General features: G+C 54.0%; 4 protein-coding genes across 4 annotated transcripts; 1 reads left to right on the forward strand and 3 right to left on the reverse strand.

The window, feature by feature from the left end:
* Nucleotides 1-75: 75 nt before the first annotated feature.
* On the reverse strand, nucleotides 76-2233 carry SAPIO_CDS5675 (uncharacterized protein; the record flags this gene model as incomplete). Its single annotated transcript, XM_016787952.1, has 2 exons — nucleotides 76-1943; nucleotides 2029-2233. 2 exons carry the CDS (start codon nucleotides 2231-2233, stop codon nucleotides 76-78), a joined length of 2073 nt encoding a protein of 690 aa, XP_016642267.1.
* Nucleotides 2234-3184: 951 nt separating this feature from the next.
* On the forward strand, nucleotides 3185-4057 carry SAPIO_CDS5676 (uncharacterized protein; the record flags this gene model as incomplete). Its single annotated transcript, XM_016787953.1, has 3 exons — nucleotides 3185-3259; nucleotides 3371-3434; nucleotides 3528-4057. 3 exons carry the CDS (start codon nucleotides 3185-3187, stop codon nucleotides 4055-4057), a joined length of 669 nt encoding a protein of 222 aa, XP_016642268.1.
* A 1212-nt stretch (nucleotides 4058-5269) lies between these two features.
* On the reverse strand, nucleotides 5270-8634 carry SAPIO_CDS5677 (uncharacterized protein; the record flags this gene model as incomplete). Its single annotated transcript, XM_016787954.1, has 5 exons — nucleotides 5270-7419; nucleotides 7520-7823; nucleotides 7894-8282; nucleotides 8383-8492; nucleotides 8591-8634. The coding sequence occupies 5 exons, from the start codon at nucleotides 8632-8634 to the stop codon at nucleotides 5270-5272; spliced, it is 2997 nt and encodes a 998-aa protein (XP_016642269.1).
* Nucleotides 8635-10144: 1510 nt separating this feature from the next.
* Nucleotides 10145-13486, reverse strand: SAPIO_CDS5678 (uncharacterized protein; the record flags this gene model as incomplete). The annotated part of the gene is made up of 4 exons (XM_016787955.1): nucleotides 10145-10554; nucleotides 10625-10724; nucleotides 10805-12827; nucleotides 13470-13486. 4 exons carry the CDS (start codon nucleotides 13484-13486, stop codon nucleotides 10145-10147), a joined length of 2550 nt encoding a protein of 849 aa, XP_016642270.1.
* Nucleotides 13487-17270: the final 3784 nt, after the last annotated feature.

The following is a 17270-nucleotide window of genomic DNA, read 5'->3' on the forward strand; positions in this document are numbered from 1 at the left end:
TTGAATGGTATCTTGCCGTTGGACCGGACAGTTACGGAAAAGAGAACGAGGAATAGTTGATGCGCTGGATACATTTCAAACCTCAGCAGTAGACTTTTTATGGCCCCTCTTCCTCTTCTTCTTCTTCTTCTCCTTGGTCTCGTCCTCATCATCTGCTTTCCTCTTCTTGACCCTGATCTCCTCAGCGTCGTCCTCTACACCCTCGAGGGCATCGAAGCCAAAGTCAGGTCCGGTCTCCTCATACTCCCGACCAAACACCTCCCGCCTCCACTTCTTTAGCCTCGCCTTCTTGCTCAGACTCTTCTTATCCTTGCGCTTCTGTTCGGGGTCCCTAAAGCTCGCATACTTCTTGATACCCGCAAACTGATTGAGCGCCTTGTCGGAAGGCGCGAGGAGCACGTCTCTCGCCGTCATGCCGAAGGAGCGGGGCGAGGTCTCGCGCCAGCGGAAGAGGGTGGGGGCGGACTTTTTGGAGGAGGAAGCTGACGCGCCGAGGGCGAGGAGGTCTGGGTCGTCGATCTCGAGCTTCGTGGAGACGAGGGCTTCGAGGCGGGCGCGCTCTTGCTTGGAGGCGCGTTTTGCGGCGAGGCGGTCTTTCTTGTGGTCTTTGGAGGTTTTGCGTTTCTTGGAGGGGCGAGAGTCGGAGTCGGAGTCGGAGTCGGAGTCTGAGTCTGAGGAGGCTTCCTCTTGATCGTCTGCCGCGGCATCCGCCATTTCTTGGTCTTCCTCGATGTCACTTAAGGTGAAGGCCGGCGCGTCATCTTCGTAGTCTTTGACTACGTCGGTGATGTCGATGTCGTCATCCCACTTCGGCTTCTTAGGCTTCTTCTTTTTCTTCTTCTTCTCGGAGCCCTCGGCGTCTTCATCTCCTTCCTCCTCGCTCGAAGCCATGCCATTGTCATCTTCGTTATAGTACTCCTCGCCGAACCTCTTCTTCATCTCCTCCTCCCACCTATCGTCATCCCAAGCATCATTAAGAATCTCCAACAACTGATCGTCACTAAGCTCCTTCCCACTCAATCCCGCCGTCTTCTTAATCTTCTCCAACTTTCCCTGGGCCTCCTCCAACTTCAACTTCTTCAACCGCGCCTTCTCCTCCCTCCGCTGTTTCTTCTCCTCCTCCTTGCGCTCCCTCTCCGCCTCCCTCTGCCGCTGCCTCGCGCTCATCTTCTCGCGCCGCACGGATTTCTGCGCCGCGACGTCTCGCGCGTACGATTTTAGGATCTCATTGGACTTGGACGGGTCCTCGAAGCGCATGTTGTACGCCGCCTCGATCTCGTCCGCCTTCTCGAGGTCCGAGTCGCCGTCGTCCGACTCGAAGGCTTTCCAGTTGGAACCGTCGGGGCCTACCCAGGCGCGGGCGGCCATGAAGTTGGAGAGGTACAGCTCGGGGTTCTTGTCTGCGTTTTGGATGTCCGCCTCGGTGAGGACGGCGGAGGATTTCTTGGAGGCTTCATCGGCTTGTTCCTCGGCGAGCTGCTTCTTGGACTTGGGCTTGGGCTTGAGGAAGCCCGCGTCTTCGTTGTCGTCGTCCGAAGCGCCCCCGGTAGCAGCGGCGTCGATCTCTGCGAGGATAGCCTTTTTGAGGTCCGCCTGTTCCTCGACGTACGTCTTGGGTTTCTCAGCATCCTCATCGTCAGGTTCCGAGTCCGACGCGCCCGTCGCTCCGGCCATGTACCGTTCTCGGTGGTAGTCCTTCAGGAACATGGGCTTCTCTTTCTTCTTCTTCTCGGCGCCGTTTTCCGCGGGCGCGGCCTCGGAGAAGAACTTGGCGTTCTTGTCGTAGATGCGCGGGTCCTTTGTCCGTAGGGCGTGGAGGGTCTCGGAGATGCGGGCGTCTAGATCTTCGGTGGCGAGGAATGCGTCTTCGTCTTCTGTTTCGTCGGATGATTCAGAGTCGGAAGCGTCCTCATCGTTGCCTTCTTTCTTGAACTTTTCCTCGACTTTTGGTTCTGTGTTAGTTTTTTTTCCTAGAACAACAAAAAAAGAATTGGGAGGCCGTGTTGAGATAGAAATTCAAATACGTACGTCTCTGCCTCTCCTCACGCTTCTTGTTATGCTCAAACCTCTTCGCATACTCGCTATTCACCTTGAAGTTCCCGGATTCAACAGCGGCCCCGCCATCATCAGAGTCGGAATCGCTCTCTTCGAAGAGGGCCTTCTTGGGGAAATTGGGAGGGTCTGCGAGGGCCGCAACCTTGTGGGGTAATCGTGCTATCCTGTCGGGATGCATGGTGACTATGTCGTCCTCAGAGGATGGGATCGCGAACGAGCGACAGGAAGATGCGAAGGCTCGCGGTTAATTTTTCCTTTGGCGGGGACAATTTCCGCTGGCGATTTTTTCTTCTTTTTTTCTCCCAACTTTTTTTTTTCCCTTCATCACAAGCTCTGAACTTTTCTGCCGCACATTTTCAGGCGGTGAATGGGTAAACTATAAACTATTAACCGATGTGCCCCACCTGGAAATGGGTGGAATGGGTCCATCCAAGTCAATGTACTACTTCGTACCGCAGGACCTGTGTCTGCAACATGTGTTGTGTACGAAGGTACTTGTGTAGTGATGACGACTTGTTCCCAGGCAACCAGCAATTGAATCAGTTTAAATGCTGAGCAGTCACTGTATTTGCGGGGACGTTAGTGGGCAGACTCACTGGAATGGTCCAACCTCTCCCCTGCCGGACACCACCGGGACTCTCCGGTACAGTGGCCCTTCGCCCACTAGAGGCCCAGAACAAATGGACTCAGACACCCATTGAGGTTCTGATCCCAGCTTCGTCATCTACACCACCGCCCGCCTTTTCCCTTCTCAAACAAGACTGGTCAGGCCAAGACGTGCATCTTCTCCAAAGCTCCCGCCACCAACTTCCATTCCGTCATTTTTCCCACCACCACGTCGCCGACTCTACCAGTGCACTGGCTCTTCTGCTGTCCCCAACGCCGACACCAGGCAACCACATAGACTCCCTTTATATACAAGCTCAATTCCCGTGAAGTTTTCCCATCTCTACGGCCCCCGACGATACCGAGTTCGCTTGCACCCGGTCTTCCCGCACCCAAGACAGACAGGTACCATTCGCTAGGCTCGTCCCGCCGTCTAGAATCCCGGTTCGCCGGTCCCGTTCCTACCACCAGCCTCCGCATCTACGTTTAGCCCACGCCGATTCGATCTCGAGCGCCCATAGCCATGGCGGATCCCAATGCTCCTAAGCCTAGCAGCAGCGTGAAGCTAGTGCTGTTGGGAGAGGCTGCTGTTGGAAAGGTAGATGGACAATGACTCGCGACTGGAGATACGGCTGGCACATCGCTGCTTTGTTCTCCAACTCTGTGGAACTGCGGACGCCGGGATATCTGCTAACGCTTGCCTTTCTAGTCATCTCTCGTGCTACGTTTCGTCAACAATGACTTCCAAGAGAACAAGGAGCCTACGATTGGCGGTACGTTGCCCTTCTCTCTCCAGCACCCTCCCAACCAAGCACACCTCCACCACAAACCATCAGTTCTCGTCCACTAACGACGTCTGCCTCCAGCCGCCTTCCTCACACAAAAATGCAACCTCCCCTCGCGGACAATCAAGTTCGAAATATGGGACACCGCCGGCCAGGAGCGCTTCGCCTCCCTAGCCCCCATGTACTACCGCAACGCCCAAGCCGCCCTCGTAGTCTACGACATCACCAAGCCCGCCTCCCTCATCAAAGCCAAGCACTGGGTCGCCGAGCTCCAGCGCCAGGCCTCCCCCGGAATCGTCATCGCCCTCGTCGGCAACAAGCTCGATCTCGCCGATGACTCCGTCGACGACGACTCCAACGCCCGCAAGGTCTCCACCGAGGAGGCGAAGACGTACGCCGACGAGGAGAGCCTGCTCTTCTTTGAGACGAGCGCCAAGACGGGCCACATGGTCGAGGATGTGTTTACGGCCATTGCCAATGCCATTCCGGAGACGAGTCTTAAGAGCTCCAGGGTGCCCGGGGCGAGCTCGGCGGCTAGGGGTGGTGATGAGCAGAGGGTTAACCTTACGGGCCCGAGGGATGTCGGTGCGAAGGAAGGCTGCGCTTGTTAGACAAATATTTGTTTCTTTTCTTTTTCTCGGAAGGGAGAGGGAGAGGGAGAGGGAGAGAGATACGAAAGTAGAGGGAGAGCTATTGAATGCTGCATATTTCTTTCATTATCTCGGTCTGGGAAGAGCACCCCACGGGGAAAGATCGCAGGGACCCGGCGGGCTATTTCCGTCGGCTTGCGAGGATGTTGATTTTTACGTTTCTTTTCTCTTGCCCTTGGTTTGACAAGGTGGCGTTAATCTGTTTTTCTTCTCATGCTTTTCTTTCTTGTCTACTGCCGATTGCAGGGCGATTCTTGGCTCTGGCTCTTCTTCGCAGGCGCTGTTGCAGCGTTGCGGCTTTTCCAACAAGTGCAAGAAGCGATCGAAGAGATGGACGGGAGATAGGAAGATGGGACCAGTGGGTTACTAGGCGATATTATATGCAATACTGTTATGATATATTATTGTTAAACCAAGTCTTGGTCGGTTGATGCTTAACTCGGCGATATTTCCTACGTTATTCTAGAAAGAACTTCGACACGTCTCTCTGAGTGCCTGGTCTCCTTACTCTCTACGAAACAAAGGCCACGCCAAACAACATCGACACGTACGAACCAAGAACTGGACGTCTTAGACCCAAAGGCCGTAATGTCTATTAAATCTGTATAATACGGGCACCGAGCCCAATGAATATCTGGCTCACCACATCGACGACCACTGCCCTGGGAAAAACACAACCACCTAAAAACTCCCCTCCTTCATGCTGTTTTATACTCCTTTTGCAAATGGAGATTTGAGTGCCCCGATAGCAATTGGGGGCCCTTCGTAGCGTTTTCCCCTCTGAGCAGAAACATTCTTTCCTCCTCTTTTTATCCCCTTTCTTTTTTCTTCTTCTTTTTCCTTTCCTTTCGCTTTTGGGTTTGGTTTGGGTTTGGTTTGCTTGTCTGTTTGTCCGGTGACTCGTTGGAAGGCATTCAACATGCAATGCGTAAATGAAAAGAGAGGATAAGCCGACAGGGGTATTCCCGATGATCGTTTCCTTCCTTGGTATCAATCGGGTCCTTCTTCCCAGAGGCTCTGAAGGACGGACGCGAGCGGCGACGCGATTACTCGGATGCAATCCAAGGTGTGACGGACAGCCCGCCTAGTAAAAGGGGGAAAAGCAAGAAAAAGGGTCCTAGGATGCTGTGGGTATCGATCGATTGCGCTTCTTCTTCAATGTTGAAAACACACTCAACCCCATCGTCCACCCTCCCTCTCCGCCTCCAACCTCCTCATCCTCGCCTCCGAATCATCCCCCGAAACAACCTCGCTCCTCCGTCCCTTCCGTCTCCTCTTCCAATCCTCGTCGTCATCGCCGCGGCTCCTCTTCGAACCGGCCAGCGACGCGATCCTCTGCGCCTCCTTCAGCAGGCGCTCCCTGTCTCGGGCTTCGCGCTCCAGCGTGTGCGGATCCTTGCCGCCCTTGGCCGAGGAGGCGGAGGCTTGGGAGGCCCGGCGGCCCTCGGGATGGGATGAGGACTTGGCCGGGGGTTCAAACTGTTGTTTATCTGACTTGGCGTCGGTAGCTGAGGGTGGCTCGGGAGTGTGCTTCTTGCTGCTTCGGTGTCTTTCTTCTCTGCGCTCCTCTCGACGCTTTTCTCTGTCTCTGCGGCCCTTGCGGTCCCTGTCGCGGTCTTTGTCCCGCTCACGGTCTTTGTCCCGCTCACGGTCTCTATCGCGATCACGATCTCGGTCTCTATCTCGGTCACGGTCACGATCCTTCTCGCGGTCACGGTCCCTATCTCGTTCCGCACGATCATGCCGTCCCTTCCTCCTCTCCCTCTCCTCATCACGATATTTCTCCTTATCACGACGCTTCTCCGAATCGCGATCCCTCCTGCTGCTCCTATGCCTCTTGGAGTCATCCGGCGAAGCGGACCTCGACCGCTCATGCAAGCTCTTGCCGTCTTCCGTCTTCGACCGGGACTTGCTGCTAGCGCCCTCGTCCTCAACGGTGGACGTGGCACCAGATGCGTGTTTCCTGCCGCTCCTGTGCTTGCTCCGCTTACGGTGCTCGTCGGTACCGTCGTCTTCCATGGCTACAGACTCGGACCTATCGCGCCTGTGCCGGCGTGAGCTCTTGTGCCGACGCCTCCGGCTGCCACTACGGCTGCGACTCCTACTCGGCACCGTGGATCTGGAGCGGTCCCTTCCGCGCTCACGATCGCCATCGCCTCCGGATCTCTTCTTGTCGTAATCCTTGTCGCGGACGTCTCGACCACTGCGGGTCCTATCCCGATCACGATCACGATCACGATCACGATCTCTATCTCGCTCACGGTCACGATCGCGGTCACGGTCACGGCTTCGGTCGCGGTAATACTCATGCTCGGAACGGGATGGAGAACTACTCCTAGACCTATGCCTGCTGCCCTTCATGTCACCACCGCCATTCGCGTGGCTATACGGCGACGAAGCCCTATCATCGTCAACGAGAAGACCACGGGCACGCAGGTGGGCAACACTAGTATTGGGTAGGCCCTGGCGCATTGCCTTGGGACCAGTGGGGGCGTTAAAGGGCACATCAGGGTTAGCTACCGAAGTCACCTTTCCAAAGTTCCCGCTGCCGCCGCCAGTAGTGGCATCTGCAGATACGGCACGGTCACTTTGCTCAGGATTCTGCTGCTGTTCTCCACTGTTGCCGCTGCCTACTTGGTCCCCACCATGGGCGGCCGCCTCATTGGAATCATTCTTGTCAGGCTGAGAGGCGGTGGCGTCACGGTCATCAGGGCTCCCGCCTTCAGGCCGGATCTCACGGCCAAACTCATCGACTTTGGACTGCTCCCGACTGGAGGGATCATCTGCTGCCATCACGCCGTTTTGGCTGTTATACCCCTGACCGGAGCCAGCGGCGCCTAGACCATAGGCCTGCTGTTGATTCTGATTCTGCTGATAAGGGTATTGATGGCCGTAGGCTTGGTTGCCGCCAGAGTACCCCTGATACCGGCCCCGGCCGTAGCCGTCGTGGAAGCCCGCTCCTCGGCCGCGTCCCCTGCCGCGGTATCCGTAGTTGTTTCTCCGGTAGTCATTGAACTGGTGGCCACCAAAGTTACCTTGATTGAAACCTGTCTGCTGGTTCTGCTGCTGCTGGAATCCAGAGTTATAGTTGCCATAGTCACCGGGCCCCATGCCAAGAGAGTTTGCATGATTGTAATTATCTTGGCCGAAATTCCATGACTGCGCTTGTTCGTTCCAGTTCTCATTGGAGCCGCCCATGCCTCCCCCATAGCCCGCCATGCCCATGTTCATGCCGTTCATGCCCATGCCTTGATTGTAGCCACCGTTCATGTTCATGTACATGTTTTGCATCGCCATAGGATCCATGTTCATTCCTGCCATTCCTTGCACGCACGGGTTAGCAATCTATTTCGGGGAAATGGCAAGGGACAGAGAGAAGGGGACAGGAAGCGAGGCGCAATAGTGAAGGAGTAGGAAACATACCCATCATCGGAAAACCATTGAAGGAACCGTTCTGCATAGCCATCATCATCTGCATCTGGTTGAAATCGCCCGTCCCGGCGAACCCCATGTTTGCAAAGGCGCCTCCGCTAGCAGCGTCGTAGCCGAAGTTCGCGCGATATTCGCTTTGGGCCTGCGCGCCGTCTTCGGCTTCCTCTTTCGCGTCGGTCCCTTCGACCTCGCCATCTGCGGGCTTGAGGACAAGCTGTTGCGATTCACCATCGTCATTCGCACCGTCCGCAGCATCGGCACCGGCTTTCTCCGCATCGGTTGGAGCAGTATCATCCTGTATTTGATGCGTTAGCAGTGTTCCACCTTCCAGGCGAGGATGGAATATGGAGCAGGTATAGTCATACCTGATCGGTAGGCTTCTTCGCCCCGTCCTGATCGGTTTCTTCAGTTGTGGCAATCTCATTTCCCTGAGGAGCTGGAGCCACCGACTCATCTTGCGTCGCAGACGCAGGTTGTGTCTCCGCCTGCTCAGAAACCTGGCCGCCTCCAGCCGTGGTTACCGCAGACGACGCCGGCTTCGCCTCGGCAGCTTGCTCAGCGGCAGCCTGTTCAGCGGCGGCTTGCTCTTTCGCCTGCTCCTTCGCCTCCTTGAGCTTGAGGTTATCTCGCTTTTTCTCCTCGCTACGGAGGAAGACTCTCACGGTCGTGCGCAAGGACTTGTGGATCTTGCAATCATCGGCGGAGAGGGGAGAATGCTCGCAGACGGGGCAAGAGGACGGCAGTGTAGAATGGCCTGTGACGCAAAGAGAAGTCCATAGTCAGTAATCATCTTCGATGACGTGGGCTCTTTGGAGCAAAATGAGAATCTCGAGGTCCTAGATGAATGTACTTACAGGATTCGCATATTGCCTGCTCGCAGCACGGCAACCTGAACGCATTCACGGCCAGCTTACTACAGTTCGCGCAGCGTAGCTTGATAGGTATATCGTCGGGAGACAGGGAGCTGAAGGGTATCTAACGTTAGCGGGTTCTGTTCATGGCGTTCGATCCAAGGCGCGCCCAACGGAGAGGCAAGCGTTCAAGGGGCAGGAAAAAGCGCACCTGATAAGCTCCCTCTGGGATTCAGTAATAGTCGCGGCCGCCATGTCGACGACACGGCTCAGTGCTGCTGAGACCGTCTACATAGGGCGGTTCTCCAGTGCACCCGACAAGTGGCGTCGTAGGATTCGAAGAGACGAGGATAGGGCGTATGTGTATAACAGTGATAATTGGTCCGTGGAATCGACTTCGCTGTGAAGAAAAGGGCCTTGTCGTCAAGATAAAGGCTCTGTTCCAGAGTTTGGCGTGGGGTTAAGGATGAATCTGATGTCTGATGCTACAGGTATGAGAGAGGCTCCCATTGCTGAAGGAAAAAAAATCAGGGCGTTGGACAAACGCGCTCCGATGCTCTGCTCCTGCTGGGGTGGGAGCCATCACGTGACTGGTGAGAACTGGAGTAAACCTTGACGACACACCAATTGATCAGACTTATTCAACCCTTCTTGAGGGCAGGATCCCCATTGATCAGGCATCCAGACGTTTTTTCTCGACTTTATTGATCCAATGCAATTGACCTATTGACCTATTGATTTTTCTTAACGTACTTCCAGCCCATTGACCCCACCTGGGGCTGGCTCAGATCCTGAATCCGAGCTCCATTTCAACCAATGTTGCGAAGGCCGATTCTCTTCTAATCAAGTTACAAGGTCGGGCCATCGGTTGGGCCATCGGTTGGGCCATCGGTTGGGCCATCGGTCGGCCATACGTGTGTTGAACAGGCCGTGAATTTTCCAGATCAACGGAGAAGTCTTGGTACTCTTATCACTTTGAAAAACAAAACCTTATGAAATTGAACCAAGACGAAAAGCTGCTTGCTGCTCCAAACACACCATGCATGGGGTATATATTTTCAACATTATCTTCGTCTCAACATGTCGGCGCCGAAGAGTACCACCTCCAATCCCTCTTGGTGCCTTTCCTCACCACGACGCTGATATATCGCCCACCTCACCGTCCCATCCATGCAGCTTTTATGCCGTAGACTAAGCGGAGATGTTGAAGACGTAGAAACAATAAGAGCAAGATGACGGCAAGATAAAAGAGAAGCCAAAGCGGAAACAGGTGGGCGTAAACAGAAAACCACAGACATAGTATAGATGGGCCGTTGTATCTACCATTATGAAGAGTGGGCGTTCTCTCATTTTCGATTCTGCCGCCCCAAAGAGATGCATATACAGGCTCGAAGAGGTATTTCGTCTTCATCATGTTGAACCTTGCCTGTTCTCGTTCCACGAAACAATGTCCACCATTGCCAACCAATAAGAACGCCCAAATGACTCGAGAATGGTGCGAAGAGGAAAAAAGGGGTGAAAGAAGAAAATTAGAAGAAAAAGAAACGCACGTCCACTAAGCTATCAACATGGACTAAAAACCAATTGCAAAAATTATCCGACGCTAATGAAAGAACTGAAATGGCGAAAGTAACTACTCTATAACCATAGAGCGTTTTAGTTGAGGGCAGATGACGCTGTGCCCTCCTGGGTATGGCCGACGACCGTCGTCGTCAAAAGAATCAGGGTCGTACACGTTCGTCATCGGCCGGGGGGTACGGGTCTCTTATTTAGCATGCTTCTTGAATGCAAGTAGCTCGGCGAGGCTGGCGAGCGGGCATCCATGTTTCAGGAAGTCGTGCTGTAGCAACTCGTCGGCCGAAGCACGGCACTTGACCTCGACGCAAAGACAGACGGACAAGAAGGCCTTGAGCTCCTTGCTGATCCTCTCTGGCTTCTTCAACCTCGGTGTTCCGTTCGTAGCGATGAGGTACAGAGCCTTGAGGGGTTCTTCGTTCAGATACGGGGGTTCGGACTCGATCATCTCAATCGCCATGATACCGAGTGACCAAATGTCGACCTTGGGGCCGTATTCCTTTTGCTTGACTACTTCCGGGGCCATCCAGTACGGAGTGCCAACCATAGTGGCACGCTTCGACTTGGAGTCCGTAAGCTTAGCGCAGAAGCCAAAATCAGCTGCATTACCTGGTTAGCATTCTCCGCCACCAAACTTGTTGCCCACTTATACATGAAGATCATCACTCACTAATTTTGACATTTCCGCGAGCGTCGAGCAGGACGTTATCGGATTTGATGTCTCGATGAATAATCTTCTGGGAGTGGAGGTGCTGAAGACCACGGCATGTCTGCAAAATGACAAGCAGAGTTAGCATCTTATCAGTAGAAACCCAGTCCGTAAGACAAGGAAAACCAAACATCAACGTACCTCGAGACAGATGGTAGAAATTTGCTCTTCTGTAATGGTGGGGTTGTTGTCAATAACATCAGTAAGGGCGCCTCCCTCCATGTACTCCATGACCACCCAGAGTTCGGCATTGTTGTTCCGAAGGAAGGCATCCAAGAAGTTGACGATGTTCTTATGCCGGCTGTCCTTCATGACCATGATCTCGTTGACGATGAGTTCCTTCCTTGGCTGGTGTGCGAGATCCATCTGCTTGATAGCAACCTGAGCCCGGGGTCCTTGCTGGCGGAGAACTTCACGGGCGATGGGAGAAACGGCACCCTCTTTGACCTTAGCAACGTAGACGGAGCCGGAAGCACCCTGGCCAATCTTCTTCTGCTTGGAATACGACAAGTTAGGATCGTCCTTCGAAACAACCTCCCTTAGCCTAGCCATAACCTCGCTCTCAGACATGGTAGACATGCGCTGATCCTGCTTGCGTTCTGCAGCGGTCGGCTTGGCGGTGAGCGCGGCTTCGGCAGCCCTAACAGCATCGGCTTGCTGTTGTGCGGCGCTTGGCTTGGGCGCGACGTTGAGAGGCTTAACAGGCGCGGGAAGGCGGGAGGGAGGAGGGTTGCCGGAAGGACCATTGGGCCGGGCGGAGGAGGCGGCGCCGCCATTCTGGTACCGAGCAGGGCTGCTCTGGCCAGGGGCTGGTCGGGACTGAGAGCTCGAGCTCATGCCAGGTTGAGCAATGGGAGGGCGAGAGCCGGAGCCGGTGGGGGCAGGCGGGGCGGGACGCTGAGCGCGAAGCGGCTGTGTGGGACCCTTTGCAGGTGCGGGAGGCGCGGCACGTGTGGGGTTGTATCGGTCGGGGGTCGATGATGGACCGCCGCCATAGCCTCCAAGCTCTTGTTGCGCGATCGGGGTCTTTGTCTTGGGGATGGCGGCATTGTAGGCTTCCATATCCCGTCGGTTCTGCTCCTCGATGTCGCGCTGGCGCTGAGCCTCGATCTGCTTCATGCGCTGCTCGTCTCGCATCGAGTCTTGAGACACGTAGTTGGATGCCATCCCTTGCATCTGCGAGCGTTGTTGCTGTTGTTCAGTCGGAGAGGGGCGGCGAGGAGTGTTTTGGGCTGATTGCGAAGGAATGGTATTGTATGCAGGGCGCTGCGGCGGCTGCTGCTGCTGCTGGGGCTGCATAGGTCGCGGGGGAGCGACAGTCGAGCCCCCAGTGTTGTAACCATAGGGCTTAGGCTGTTGGCTGGAGGCGGGTGTGGGAGTGAGTCCGGGGTATTGGGCGGGGTTTTCTTGCCTCTTGGTAAGATCGGAGTAGAAATCAAGAACCTCGAAAACCGCTTGGGGATTTCGCTCGTAGTCCTCCTTCGTGATCGCCGACGAATTGAGCAGTTTGGACCACTCGGGCGGTAGACCGACGAAATCGCCCGTCTGAGGATCGAAGCCGACGTGGACCGCGTGCGAGAAGTTTGTCGGGTTACTGACGCCGCCCATCCCAGGACAGGAGCCGTATATTAGGTCAATCCATTCGTAGAGATCATCATCGCCCTTTACTCTGATCTGCAGGGTGCGGACAGTACCATCGTCGTCGCCGGGGCTAGTCGAACTACCGCCCGTGTTGCGCTTGATCTCGAAAATGGTTCCAGCGGCTTCGACTCGACCGACATTTACCACATCTTTAAGGTAAAGAGTATATGAAATCTTGCCGCCCTCGGCCTTGTGGAAATCGAGCGATTCTTTTCGCAGGATTAGGTATTTCGCCTTCCAAGGCTGGATGAAGTTCTTGCTCTCTTTAACCTGAGCCCAGCCCTCCTTCTTTATCGCCACACCTCCGAGGCCGTCAGTGTTGTTGGCCAACTGACGAGCGGCAAGGGGCAGAGAGATTGTGGAGCCAGTGTATGTGGAGGTCGCGGTGCTTCGGATGGGCGAAATGACCATGTTGGCCATGCTTCCGGGGAGATTAGCATCGGGGGTAAGGTTGAGGCGAGGTCGGTCGGTCGGCGGCCGGGGAGCAGGGCCCGGGTTCATGAACGAGTTCGCCGAGTAGATACTATCCGCATTGTTAGCCATGATAGGCACCGGCAGGCCAGCGCGGTCAGAAGCAAGGCAGGCGACGGCTTCGGTAAATTGCTCGAAGACAATAAGGGGAAGGAGGGGCTAAGGGGGCAGGCGGTATTCTTGGGGAAGAAAGCCGGTTCTGCTAAAGGAAAATGAGGAAAAAGAGGAGGGGAATAATAGCAAAGGGGCACAAAATCGAGCTTCTCAGGATAAACTGGGCTGTGAAGGATAGCAATTCACAGTCGTGGAAAGGGACTTGTGCGAAGGGGAAGATGGGCACACAAGAGGTGGTAGAATGGGGGGGGGGGCGAGGAATTGGAGTGTGGGTTGATTTGATTTGATGTTGGCGAAGTGACAACCAGCACAAGGATCAATCAAGTGCTTGGGGTCACTAGAGCACGGAGACCAATTCCGCAAAGGATCAAATCAATACCCCACCTCCAGCCTCACAGTATTCCTGCCTCTATTCACAGTGGAGAAAGCCACTAAGATTAAAGGCCGAGGGGCAGAGGGGTGATTCTCGATGGCTGCTGGAACAAGAGAACCAAGATCATTGATGGCTTCGAGGTGGCATGTGGATTGAGGACAAGGGTGATAATGGTGCAGAATAAAAAGGGAGAAATCGTATACTTACCCGTTAGACGCCGCCATTGTGACTTTGAGGCGACAAGAAGGCCCCTGTGAGGAGCAAGGGGATCACAAGAATATGGACACTCTCGATGGTGCTGGAGAGGATTGGGATATCTTTGGAAGGTCAGCAAACACGACTGCAGCAATTGAGACCTCGCTTCAATATTGAAATGGCAATGCAAAGGGGTGTAGCGAGACAAAGCTGATGAATAAGCGCAGCCGAATCCGAAATGCCGTCTCCAATGTCAAGTCCCTAGCTACTTCGTCGGAGGACGAAAGAAGGAGAGAGGACGAGGACGATGGTCACAAAGCTAGGTAAGGCGGTGGGCAATAGATAGTGCTGGTAGGAGCGACGGCGACGAGCCGCGAAGTGGATTGATTCGGACGCGCTAGACGGGTCAGGTGCGACTGATGGTTGATGATGGGAAAGATACGAACCCTTTTTGGATGTGTTTTCTCGAGTCCGGTCGAGCAGTCGCGGGCTTTCAAACGGACAGACGAGAAGAGGGAGACGATGTTGGTTACGGAAAGTGGCATGCGGAGACTCCTTGGCTCGGGGGTTCGAGAGAATAGGAGGCCGTCGCCCTAGGAATTTGAAGGCGGAATCGCTGTGTTTCGGGAGAGGGAGCGGTCAAAATCGTTCGTCTTTGGTCGAAAAGTATTAATAAAAGAAATCGATATTCCGTTTTCTGCTGGTCGAGCCCGATGAATGTCGTCGATGGGTGGAGGAAGGATGGATGTGGTCGACTCTTACTTCGTCCTTTGGCAATAAACAGGGAGCTGCAAAGCGGGGTTCGAAGTCGGCGAGAGGGAGGCGAGCAAGACGTTGGGCGACTCTTGGTCTTTTGGGATTCGAGTCTCAAGACAAGAGGAGATGAGTGAGCAGTTATGACAGGGGTGCTGGCAATCAATCTGCTACCTCGTAATACTTGTCGCCCGTTCGAGTACAAGACAAGCTGCAGAGGCCCGAGGCGTCCACGATCCGAAAAGGTGAAGGGATGGACAAGAGTTGGCGATGTCCAGAGCAAGGAGGATGGAAGGGAGTAAATAAACGTAAAGAAACAAAATAATAAGGCATCCGAAACTGGAGAAGTTGGGTATTGTCAGAAAGGGATGCAGAGACACCAAGGCCGCTTGTCGTGCATGGCATGCAACCTGAGCCGATCGAAATAGTACCAAGTGCGAAGTACCTCCTCGCCAACGCCAGCTCCAACGTCGGCAAGATTGTCTGATTGCAACTTGATTTGAATCGCTGCTTCCCTGTTGCAAGTGCGCTCTTGTTGCCGCACAGATCAATCATGGGTGGAAAGGTGCTACGCTCTGGTGGGTTCGTAACTGGGCCTGGAACGAAGACCACCAAAGGGACGGCGGTGATTGGCAGGTGCAAGCCTCCTCAGGGGGAGATTTGGAAATGTGTGTGTGTGGTCAACGTGCGAGACTTGGCGGGACTCCTTCTAGACAGTGTATAATCCACATAAAAATAATTGACACTGTATCCATGCGCCAATTTTCTGAGAGAAGTCCGTGTTCCACCTCGTGACGAACACTGTCTGGGTCTGACCTGGCTCCAAGGGCGAAGTACATACAAAGGTACAGGGAACCCCAACTCCTACCTCAATTGCTCTGGCTTGGCATCAATTGATGGTGGGGTCAAGGGATTTGAACAGAATGAACGCTCTCGCTCCTGGTTTTTCATCAAACCTACAAAGTGCGAAATTCGCCTGGCAGCCGAAGTCGAGGCGAGGAGCAACTGGAAATGGACGACCAGATCAATTGCATAGGCATCGGAGTCCGTGGAAGGCTACATACTCTGTACACTAGGGAAAACGCTCGATGCACTCGATTGGATCAATTCATGATGTATCAATCCACCCCAGGCTCAGAGCTGCCCTGGCCTGGTCTTTCGTCAACCCCACCACTTCCACACACAATGTTCGCCTCCGAGCCGACCCTGAGTTTGAGATCTCCCCGGCGCCAATGCCTTTTATTGGCAGCCTCCGGAATTGGTGGGCCGCTCTTGCATCTCGGCGATCTGATCTCTGTCTTACCACGTATTATTAGGCGATGCCACGAAGAGACCGATCCCTCTTTAAAGGCCAGTCGAGTAACTTGCTTTAAATGTTTTCATTCCAGCAAATATGTTCCAGATCCTCGAGTAATCTAACAGTCGATGTCATTTCATTCATCAGTCAGACTAGCCTCCAGCATCGAAGCAGTCTCCGTGCTCTTTTGGCCACCCACCTGGACGTCCTAAGCTCCTGACTTCTTCAGGCGCATTATTGCCCATTACCTCCGAGGTTGATCACCATCTCCCTCACTCCCCAAAACAGATAATGGATAATAATATTAATAATACGGACGGACCTACCGGGACAAACATGGCAATAAGAATATCTGGAGCAGGAAAGCACACGGTTGTCTGCGAAGAGCTGTTCCGAATTTACAGCCAACGTGTTGCCATGACCCTCTTACCGAGCCCGGGCTATCAGGGCAGAAGATGAAACACCCGGGCTTCTCCTTCATCCGCCACCCCTCCAACAAATTCGCCTTCGTTTTACGCATCGCGATCCTTCCGTCCCATCTCTCCCACGTTGTGTGCCGTGGCGGAAACAAGGACTGGGTTTCAAATCTCAATATAGGCAAATCCCCAAGTCCCTCCTTTCCTCATGTAGCAAGTCTGGAAGCCCAGCAGCCTTCCTTTGGATCATCTTCGCATATCCACTCCCTCTTTAATCTTCAAAACCGGTTTCTGTAGGCGCGCCCGATTCCAAAGCTCCAGTGTCCCTATGGAGAACATCTGGGACCTACAGGGGTCTGGACCCAAGATCTCTCACCTCAGCAAATACTTCGTAGTCTTACATTCAGCACTGCCGTTTCAATCCCTCGGCTTGCGTTCCGATGAGGAGGAGGCACTACGTCATGCTGGAGAGCTGACGCCGTTTCATCCCTGCGAAGGCATCAACAATCCAGAGATATGCACTGCACCGGTAAAGCATTGATGCGAACTAAGTTAACTAAACTGGGTAGTTTCGTAATGCTGTTCGCTCAGGCCGGTCTTTCCCCGGAGGCCGTATTATTCGACTTGTCTCGCGGTTTTCACATAAAGATGGCGTCAAAGTATTTCCAGAACACACTTGCAACCGCGCATCTAGTCAAGAATAGAAAGCCTAAAAAGGGCAATCACGGGTCTTGGTCATGCCATGAGCTCAGTGGGAACTGCTGCAGTCGCGCAAGTTGATTTTTATTTATAGATCAATAAGTTTCAAATTTCAACATCTGAAAGACAATTAGGAAATAGCCGGAGAAATGTTTCTTTCGCGGGCATACCTTCGTACTTCGTCCCCGTTCCCAACTTGTTGGCGGCCTTTGATCCACCAATGGCCTAAACTCGCATCTTCCCCAACGTGATCGAGGTCTCCCGCGGCTCTTGTCCGAACACGCCTTGGTCTCGACCAGCAAGTTCATCCCGCCTCTCATAAATGGAGATACAAAACTGCTTTACAAGACTCGAAACGTATTTCAGTCTCTGCGGATTAGGAAATCCAGAGCACCCTTTTGCCATGCCGATTGGCCGCTTCGTCTCAGCCCCATCGAGACAAACCATATCCATATCATAGGCATCAAGATCACCTAATAGGAGTTGATATGATGCACTCTCTCGAAACTCCTAGGTCTTTTATGAGGGCAGATTTCTTCCGCTTCTTCTGCTTCGTTTTAGGTATAGGCTCATTTGGAGTTCTCAATGTTGGCGTTGGCTTTTCGATGGCGTTGGCTTTTCGATAGCCGCCTCAGGTGAGGCTGGCTG

The sequence above is a fragment of the Scedosporium apiospermum genome (genome assembly GCF_000732125.1).
Source record: "Scedosporium apiospermum strain IHEM 14462 chromosome Unknown SEQ_SAPIO_0099, whole genome shotgun sequence".
Classification (NCBI taxonomy): Eukaryota; Fungi; Ascomycota; class Sordariomycetes; order Microascales; family Microascaceae; genus Scedosporium; species Scedosporium apiospermum.